Below are 10,143 nucleotides of genomic sequence, written 5' to 3' on the forward strand. Positions count from 1 at the left end.
GGTTTAAAATGGGCTCACAGTTGAACTGCCTTTCTTTCAAAACACTCTGAAAGCATACGAGAAAAGGTGTTAAGTGCTGCATTAAAAATATTCAGAAAAGACAAGTTGGGTACCTGTGACTTTGTATTAGTGTTCCTGCTGAATGCTGGGTTGCTTTTGCATGCTTCAGGCCGCCTCTGCTGGGCCACTGCTGCAAAATGGGCCCGTGTGCTGTGTTCAAAGCAGCAGCTCCGGAGGCCTCCCTTGGTGCTGGTAGGTTGGTGGCAAAGGCATGTTGTAAGTGGGGAGAGAAGGCGAAGGGCAGAAGGTGGTTTGGGCAGGACTGGGGTTGGGCAGCGGTGGGGAGGGAAGGGTTGGATCTCTGCATGGGCCAGGTCTTATACACGCTTTCCCAACCTTTCCTGCCCTTTTTTCTCTCTTTGGACATATCTCAGCAAAATGGATGGATAGATGGATGGCTGTCCATCCATCCATCCATCCATCCATCCATCCATCCATCCATGTGTGTGCTGCTGAACAACCTTCTGCTTAATGATAGACCACATAAATGAGGGTGGTCAAAGCAAAACAAAGAGGCTCTTAATGCAAAGAAAAGGTACTCTATCTCCAGTAGCCTGTGCAGCCAGCAAGTGTCTGGCAGGGAGCATCTGTTTACACAACAAGGCACTAGATTGGGCTGAACGTTCACTTAACAAACTAATTGCATAACAATGGGGATTGGAGAACGTATCCATGTCATTAAGTGGTGCACACCTGTATAGACTTATACTCTGTAGTAAAATGTTTTTACTTCCTGTTGGGTGTCCAATTGCCCCTGGTTCATTGGATGCACCCTGCAATTTTTCAGTGTGGCCGTATCGGCACCGGGGGGGGGGGAGAGACAGGATTCGGCAGTTCCACTCACAAGGTGCTGCTTGGAGCTCACACTGATGCTTGCTTCTCACCCTTCCTAAATTTTCTTGAGTGCCAGTATATTTTCCAGCATATGCAACGCTTCACTTTTCAGTATTGTTTGCCACTAGCATGCATATCAGTGAAACTGCATCATGTGCATTTCTGTGAGGGTTAACTAGTAGTTACATTATAATTTAAGAGGTAATTTGTAATTTAAGAGGTAATTACATAAATGTACAAATTGTATTTTTCTTATAATTAGGTATAGCTCTATTCTCTATCTAAGCTGGTTCTTGGATTTTGGGGAAAGATTTTGGGCTAAGGAACCAACTGAATCTTACAACATGGGAACTATAAAAAAAATTCACTGTTTGCGTTTTTGCAATGCAAGCAGTTTTCCTGGGATGCATTACATTCATATAGTGCTATGTAATTTTTTCCCAAACGCAATACATTGATACAGAGAGTTGAGATGGTACAGGTAATTGGAGAGAACATCAATTATCTTTTTGAAGAGATGCTAACAGACAACAGGAACAAATGTCAACAGATGAAGTAAGTGGGAATAAAGAGGTATGCACAGTCAGTAACCACTTTTATTTAAAGTTCTCGGACAGAATACAAGAAGAGCAATAGAAGGGAAAGTACTCTGCCTGACTGAAGAATTAGCAAAAGTACTGAGGTAGGAACAATGGTTCCCTATTAGAATTGGATGCCTGTAACTTTGCATTAGTCTTAATGATGGCCAACAACTGTATCTCTTCTATTCCATTGCCATCCCCCTTTAAAAATTATTTTCTCTTATTCTGTGCCCATGAGTGCTACCTGCCAAATGAGAATGATGCATCATAATTTGAATGATACTGTCCAAGGCAAACTGCCGCCATGCAATTAGGACATACATAAGTATGTTCCACACCCTCTCCTGACGTGCCTTTCCTTTTTCATAAGTGTGTGAGACAGTGTGTGTTTTTTTTTTAACCAACCTCTCACAACCATCTAAATAATTCTAGTTTAGATCATATGCAATGGAGTGGTTTGGATGAACCATCCCCCCCTACCCCCACATCATTAGGGGAAGAAGAAAGTCATATTTTCAGTGAGGGGGAATTGGCTCAGAAGATACTGTCTGGACCAGCCCTCTGATGAACAGTAACAAAGAAGAAGAAACAGAGATATATGTGGTGAAAACAATGTGGCTCATCCCAGTGAACAGAGTGGCTGGCATGAGAAGGTTGCATTGTGGATCCTGTGGTCCACAAAAAATTCATGCAAAGATTAATTGATGAATCTTCCTATCAAGACTTGACAACCACTAGACTCTTTGATGGTTTTTCTGCAGCAGATCAACACAGCTTCTTCCCTGGAAGTCTTCAATATCCAAATGGAGAGGAATGCCCATGAAAATCAGTAACACTGTATAATCTTTGGATTAGCAATGTAAATTTATGGTCATATATACATGAGTAAAACAGATCTGGGAAAATAATTGTATGTCTCATCATCAACCTTTCAAGAATATTGGCCTATTGTCTAATAAAACATGTAGATACATGTAGTTTGGAGTGTAAACATAGCAACCCTTTCTTTCTTTCTTTCTTTCTTTCTTTCTTTCTTTCTTTCTTTCTTTCTTTCTTTCTTTCTTTCTTTCTTTCTTTCTTTCTTTCTTTCTTTCTTTCTTTCTTTCTTTCTTATCTCGACAGTTTCATGCTATCATATGTCCAAGGCTGTAATCCAAGGCACACTTTCCTGACTGATTGAAGATAATGGGACATACTTCTGAGTGGACAAGCATAAGCTTGAGCTCTAAAAATGCTCCAGGTGGTACAAATGGGCTTTCCCAATGTTATGTTCACAACAGTCATGCAAGGTAAATTTGACTGGGAGATGCTGAGTGGTTCCAGGTTCTTGGTCACATGAGGTTATTTGAAGCCAGATTTCCTTGGTATAAACCCAGCTACTGTCTTACACTGACTGCATTAATCTGCTTTCTCCAACATTGGAAAAAAAGATGTAGGACAAAGAGTCAAAACAAATATGAGGGTTGAATGATAGGAGATACCTGGGTAATATTTAGAGGTACCCAAACTAACTAATACTATTGATTAAGTATTTTCAGCCTCAGTTCTACTGTATATGCCTGCTCATTGGGGATTTCACTTTGTGTGTCTGATTAAGTGGACAGTAGTCCAAGTACATTTATGCAGAAATACATTGGTTAATCTTTCAGGGGTTACAATAGTCTTTTGTCATATTTGCTATACCAGATGGTCACAACTATCCCTGTGGAAGAATCTATAGCCAACACCTTCCTGAATTCTGGAATTCTTTTTGTAGAAGTAACTGTACCTTGTTTGTAGGTTAGCTGCCTTGATCTGCTGTTCTGAATGGATGCTGTATTTCTCTTGTGAAGTTTGAGCAAGGGACTTCAGCCCTTGATTTTGTGAAACAATGTTTCAAAGTAGAGGCTGCTCTTGTGCAGGTAGTACAGGGCTGTTGGCTGAAAATCCAGTCATCAAAGGGCATTGTTTGCCAAATCAACCAGTATTAGCTTCAGCAGGAGTGGGTCCCAGTGGGGACAATACACTCACATGGGTAAACAATGGAAAAGCAAGATTTGTTTTAATGAAGAAAATCAAAGATATACCTAGCCTTGAATTTTGCATCCACCAGTGGCCAACCAGGTTTTTTCAAGTCCCAAAATGGGGTGTTAAGGCAAAGATCCATTTGTCCCCAGCATTTGGAACCCTGAATCTAAAGATTCTGTCTTGCTATCATGACTACTATCCCCTAATAGAGTTGTCTTCCAAAGTATTGAAGGTAGTGGCTCTCAGTGTCTTTGTGGCAATGAGTTCCATGGACTAATTATGCTTTGTATGAAGAAGTGCTTGATTTTCTCTACCCGTAATTTGCTGTCACTCAATTTCATTGGCTGATGCCTAGTGTTATGTGAAAGTGGGGGGCGGCTAGGAAATAATCCATCCACATCACACATTATACAAGTCTATTATGTCTGTATTTTGTTTATCTTGTCTATAAACCAAAAATGCCAAACACATAAGCCTTTCTTCATAAGGAAAAGACTCCAACCTTGTGGCCACTGTGATTCCCTTCTTCTGCTTCTTTTCTGTCTCTACAATGTCCTTTTCAGTGGAGGAGACAGCAGCTTGTACATGGTGTTCCAAATGTGGGTGCCCCAAAGATTTGCATAAGATCTCACAATACTTTCAATTTTTCTTTCAGTCAGTTTGAAAACATTCAATCATTTTCTTAATTATCTCTAGGAAAGAATTTACCTTCCTCTTTGGCACCACATGCTGAGCTGGTATTTTCATGGAGCTGTCCAAACCAACTATAAGATCGGGCAGTCACAAATAGTTCAGATGTCCCAGAATATATGTGAAGTTAAGATCTTTTGCCTTGATGAGTATGCATTTATATTTATGTACACTGTGTGGTACCCTAAGAAAATTAACAGCTCAATCTTAACATGGGCGAGTGCTCGCACAGTGACTGCTGAAGTGGCACTAGCCTTCTCAGATGCACCATAAAGCGGATTTGTGAAAATTTTAGAGTAAGGGATGCCGGTGGGAAGGCCTGTGCCATCCTGCTGCTGGCCGACATGCAACTGCTTGTTCAGGTAAGTTCTGCGCCAGGCAGCACAGGGGTGGGGGGGGGACAACGGAGGTAGGGAGGGGTGTTTTGGGGCAGTGAGAGGGCAGGGAGGGGCAGTTCAGGGCCAGGAAGAGGTGGGGATGACAGAGGAGGCCTCTGCCATATCCTAACCCCTGTCCTGGCCCTGAAAGCCCTATGCAGGGCTACTTGGCCCTGCACCCATGATTTAGCTGGCACAGATTCATTGTAGACCCATTGAATAGGCTGGGGCTCTACACATCTGACCTGGTTAGTTTCAGTGTTGGATACAGCGCAGGCTGTATCAGCACAGCGCAGGCAGGATACAGCGCAGGCTGCACAGCCCCACTGCACCAGTGCTAAAAAGGATTGGGCTGTAAGATTTCCAAACCCACTGAAATTAATGAGGCTTAAATTAAACATGACTTATCAACCAATCCTGTGTGTCTGCTCCCATTGTCTTCAATAGGGCTTATTCCCAAGGATGCGTGTATAAGATTGCAGCCCGAGTTTTCTCAATGATTTTCATGATTGTTTTGGGGTTTCGTGTTCTCTGAATAGAATTCATTGCACCTCATTTGCCATTTTATAGCTCATTCATCCAAATTCAACAGCAGTTATGTCGTGCACCAGGTCCTCAGTACTGCACAGGATTAAATTCAAGATTGCCTCCCTTCTCATTGATTACGTGATCATACAGGGTGACCCCCCCCCCCCAAATAGAACCCATAAAAATTTTATTAAATACTACAAAGGTCCAGTAAATTTCAAGAAACTTACTGGACTCAAACTTCAATCTGTGTACGATTATTCCCCAAAGTTTCAGTTATCTTGGTCGCTTTGCATAAAAGTCATGTTCTTTCCAAAGAAAAATTAAAATTAACAGTTTTATTCAAAGATTTGTGGGTTCTGGTTTTTTTTTTTTTTTTGGGTCACCCTGTATATTCCAAAGCATAGTCACTTCACCCAGAGCTGCCCTGGGTCTCTTTGGGGAGAAGGGCGGGGTATAAATAAAGTTGTTTATTATTATTATTATTATTATTATTATTATTATTATTATTATTATTTCTTGTACCTAGAAATCTTGTTTCTTTTGCATGATACATGTATTCACAGTGGAATCCTGTATGTGTGTATTTGGAAGTAAGTTTTTATTGAATTGAACTGAATGTGTAAATGTGTATAGAATTTAAGGCCCAGTTAAGCAATTTCTGCGCAACTTTGCATGTATGCAACAGGGATCAAATGGGTACACCTGTGGGCTGGGCAAAAATGGGTTAATGTGAGGCTAACTGGAGTCACCCATCATAGCAACCAAGGAGGTTCTGCATGTGGGGAGAGAGAAAGGGGGGCACAATCAAATTCTAGTTGGAGCCTGAGCTTTCGTGAAGGACGGAATGCCAGGGAGTGTCTGGCAGAATTTAAAATATGTGCATTTCCAACCAGTTGTATCCTACCTGCAGCTGAGAATAAGCAACATATTCTTTGTTGTGTAACAGAGGCCTGTGTGACTCAAAAACTGGCACAATTCTAAACTAATAATTTTTCAATGTTGTCCCTTCAGCTGTTTAGACTTCAAGCAGTAGACAACAGTATTTATTGGATATGATGAGGTTACCAGCTCAATCCTATGGGGGCCTTATGGTGGCAGATTACAACAATCCACCACCCTAAAGCCTGAGACCCTTGCGTGAAAGCCAAACCGCTGTTGGACAAACCATGGCCATAAAAGTAAATGGCCGGAGGCCCAGCGTGCGACAAAGTGGCTTGCAGAGGTCCTGCTTGGGCAGGTAGGTCAGCGTGGGTAGAACGGGGGAGGATCGATAACTATTTAGCTTGGGGAGCAGGCCGGGCATGTGCAGGAGGGGAGAGGATCCTCATGGCAGCTGTATGAGATTGTACCCCCCTTTCCCCACCCCAAAAGCCCCTGAGTCTCCTTGGGGAAATGCTAGCAAAGTCGATGGTGTAGAAAAGCTGGGTTGGGGAGGGACCTGTTCCATGATGGGGCCTGGCAATAGTTGTTTGCACCTATGCATTTGTGTGTGTGGCATCCAGAAGTGGGAGGGGACCCAAGGGCAAAAAGGATATAAGTCAAATATTTATTTACTTCTGCATAAATCCCGGGACTACCTGTGGGTCTCCATGGACATATGCCACCTCTTTTGGTGGCATATGCCCAAAGGGGAGAAAAGGGACAAGGAGGTTTAAAATGGAGGGGATAATATCTGGTATGTGCCATTGCTGCTGGATCCACCCACTTATGCTTCCTCCCTGCCCTTGGTTCCTCCCCTTCCCCACCTAGCTACATCCCCACAACCTCCAGTGCTGACTTACCAAGACAGGCAGGTGTGGTAGCCTCTTCCCCTCATAAACCACTCCTCCCCACAGACCAATCCTGGATGGGATTGGGCTCTGTACACATCTCTCTGGGAGTACATGCCATTGAACTCAATGAGAGTTCCTTCTGAGGAGAGAGGCACAGGATTGGGCTGTAAGTTGTAGAGGTGTGGGAGGAGAGGTTCTTCAGTGCCATCAGTTTAACTCTGAGGCCACTTCAAAGGATGGTTTCCTTCCAAACAGCCTACTGAGGGCAGCCTTCACTTCTCTGTTCCTCAGGGTGTAGATGAGGGGATTGCAGAGAGGAATGATGATTGTGTAGAGCAGAGAGACCACCTTGTCAGGAGTCTTGGGCTGCAGATACACGAGCATCCCTGAACCATAGAAGAGACTAACCACAGTGATATGGGATGAGCAGGTGGAAAAGGCCTTTTGCCGTCCAGTCTTAGATGGCATACGCAAGATGGCTCTGGTGATGTACATATAAGAGACCAGGATGAGGACAAAGGGTAGTATAACAAAGAAGATATTCTCCAGATAGACAGCCAGTTCATTGAGAAACAGGTCTGCACATGCAAGGTTGAGTACTGGTGGGATGTCACAGAAGAAGTCATCAATCACATTAGGCCCACAGAAAGGCAAAGAGAAGATGAGACCAGTTTGCACCAACTGCATAGGGAGGTTGATGGCAAAGGAGCCAGCCACCAGCCCTGCACGTACCCTATGGTTCATGATCATCACATAGCGGAGAGGCAGACAGATAGCAAGATAGCGGTCATAGGCCATGGCTGCGAGCAAAAAGCACTCTGTACCACCCAGAAAAAGAATAAAGAACATCTGAGTAGCACAAGCTTGCAGAGAAATAGAGGAGTCCCCTGTGACCAGATTGGCCATCATCTTGGGAAGGAGGACTGAGGTATAACACATTTCCAGCCCTGACAGGCTGCGCAAGAAGAAGTACATGGGGGTTCGCAGGGCAGAATCGCATGTTGTCACTACCAGAATCAGACCGTTGCCCAGTAGGATAGCCAGATAAGTGGCTAGGAAGGCAGGAAATAGGAGGGCTGGATGTCCTTGGAAGCCCAAGAGGATGAACTCTTTCACAGCGCTTTGGTTCTGCATGTATCTGCCTGGTTCAGCATCAACCTGCAGAGAGACATGGGAGATGTAGATCTGACCAGAAGAACAGCTATTACTTTTATCCTGTGGTGCTCCTGTCTTCACATGAGTGAAATTCTATTTTGATATTTTCATCTGTGTCTATTTTTCTAAGCATTTGACTGGTTTCCTATCCTGCACACAAGCCTGATTTCTGTCTTTTCCATGTGATTCAAATAATGTTTGATACGGTATGTACAGTATGTGTTCTGTGATTATGTTCCCAAGTTGACCTGAATAACTCCTGAAGATGACTTACATAGACAGGGGCAGGAGTGGAGTGAGATTCCCAGCCAGTGAAAGACTGTTCTCTGAATGTTAAATTACATGTTTACATGCAAACTGAATAGTGGGGTGGGGAACAGAGCAAGGTCTTCCCATCCACCATGCAGATGAACCAAGCTTCTGCGTGGATACCCAATTCTGCAGAGTCATAGTCCTCTGGATGTTCCACTCTCCAAGAATTGGACAGGAGAAAGGTGGTTTCATCGGGCTTCCTTATGCTGGGATTGGAGATGATCTGTGTGCAGGAGGGGAAATGGCTCCCCCCATGCAGTAACCCCCCATGAACCTCCCATTCAGTAAGGGGAAGAAAAAAGCCACAAGGGCATGAAAAACAGGATATCTTTAATGGGGCGTGGATGGGTGTGTGGCTCAGATGTTATTGATTCTGTTGCCATTCAATATCACATACCTTCAGGATCATGACTTAAAAATAGACTCAAGGCTGAATTGCCTTTCATTCAAAACTCTCCGAAGGAATATGAAAATATGTGTTGCCCTAAGCTCTGTGTTTGAAATGTTCAAAAAAAGATCAATGCCCAAGAAATAGCCTGCCTATGTAAACCACCTTGAATAAAGTCTTGAATAAAGACCAAGAAAGGCGGTATATAAATACCTGTAAAAAAAAAATTACTCTTAATAATGTAAAATATATTGACTAGTAGTCCAAATCACAGGCAGTAACAATCATCAGAAACTAATCTCAGAACAAAAAGCAAATAAGGAGAAAAAACAGATAAGAGTGATAGAGTTGAAAATGTTATATTATGATAACTTACTTGATAGACAGGAGGTGTGACTCTGTTCAGGAGCAAACCCCTTTCATTTAAATGGGGTGTATGCACTTGAGAACTTTCTAGTTGATTGTACTCAAAGCTTGACGAGGTGGCACCACTGTTGATTAGAGAAAATCAAATTACTGAAAGGGATCATTCTGTCTTGAATGCTAGCCAATTGTTTCCTGAATGCAATAAGTTGATGTAGAAAGTTGAGATGGGGAAGATAATTAGAGAGAAAAGCAAATTATTGTTTTGAGGAAACATCAACAGACACTTGGATGGGTGGGTTAAAGAAGAATTTAAAGGCAATAACCATTATTTAAAGTTCTGAGGCTATAAACAAGAACAGCAGTAGCAGGGAAGCACTCTGACTGACTTTATTAGCAAAGGGAGGCATTAGGGAAGTATTAGGAAAGGTACTGAGGTGTGGACAGTAGTTTCGATTAGAGTTGGGTTCCTGTAACGATGGTCATCAACAATACTACTTTCATTCCATTTCCCTTTAACCCCCTCATTTACAATGTCATTTTATTCTATATACTTGACAACTGAGAATGATGCAAAAAAAATTATGTTAAAGTAAATTGATTAGTCTTCTAAACATGGCAAGGACATGACTCTTTCATGGTTTTTCTGCAGCAGACTAAGGGTACAATCCTATCCAGTTTTCCAGTGTCTATGCAGCTGTGCCAATGGGGTGTGCACTGTGGTGGGGAGGCAGTCACAGAGGCCTGCTCAAGGTATAGGAATATTTGTTCCCATATTTGCATTGCAGCTGCACTAGTGCTAGAAAGTTGATTGGGCCCTAACACAGCTTCTTCCCTGGAAGTCTTCAATGTCCATGAAAATCAGCAACACTGTATAATCTTTGAATTAGTAATGTAGATTTATGGCAATATATGCATGAGTAAAACAGTTCTGGGAATGTAACAGAATGAATGATAGATAAACATTGTATATCTCATCAACCTTTCCAGAACATTTATATATTATTGAATAAAACATGCAGGCATGTGAAGTGCAAACATACCAATCCTTTCTTTTTCATTTCTTATCTGAC

General features: G+C 42.6%; 1 protein-coding gene across 1 annotated transcript; it reads right to left on the bottom strand.

The window, feature by feature from the left end:
- Positions 1–7,059: 7,059 nt before the first annotated feature.
- LOC136653195 (olfactory receptor 10AG1-like) lies at positions 7,060–8,728 on the bottom strand. The gene is made up of 2 exons (XM_066630104.1): positions 8,717–8,728; positions 7,060–8,010 (listed from the first exon to the last, which is right to left on the bottom strand). Exons 1-2 carry the CDS (start codon positions 8,726–8,728, stop codon positions 7,060–7,062), a joined length of 963 nt encoding a protein of 320 aa, XP_066486201.1.
- Between the last annotated feature and the right edge of the window lie 1,415 nt (positions 8,729–10,143).

This window comes from Tiliqua scincoides, chromosome 5 (assembly GCF_035046505.1).
Source record: "Tiliqua scincoides isolate rTilSci1 chromosome 5, rTilSci1.hap2, whole genome shotgun sequence".
NCBI classification, from domain to species: domain Eukaryota; kingdom Metazoa; phylum Chordata; class Lepidosauria; order Squamata; family Scincidae; genus Tiliqua; species Tiliqua scincoides.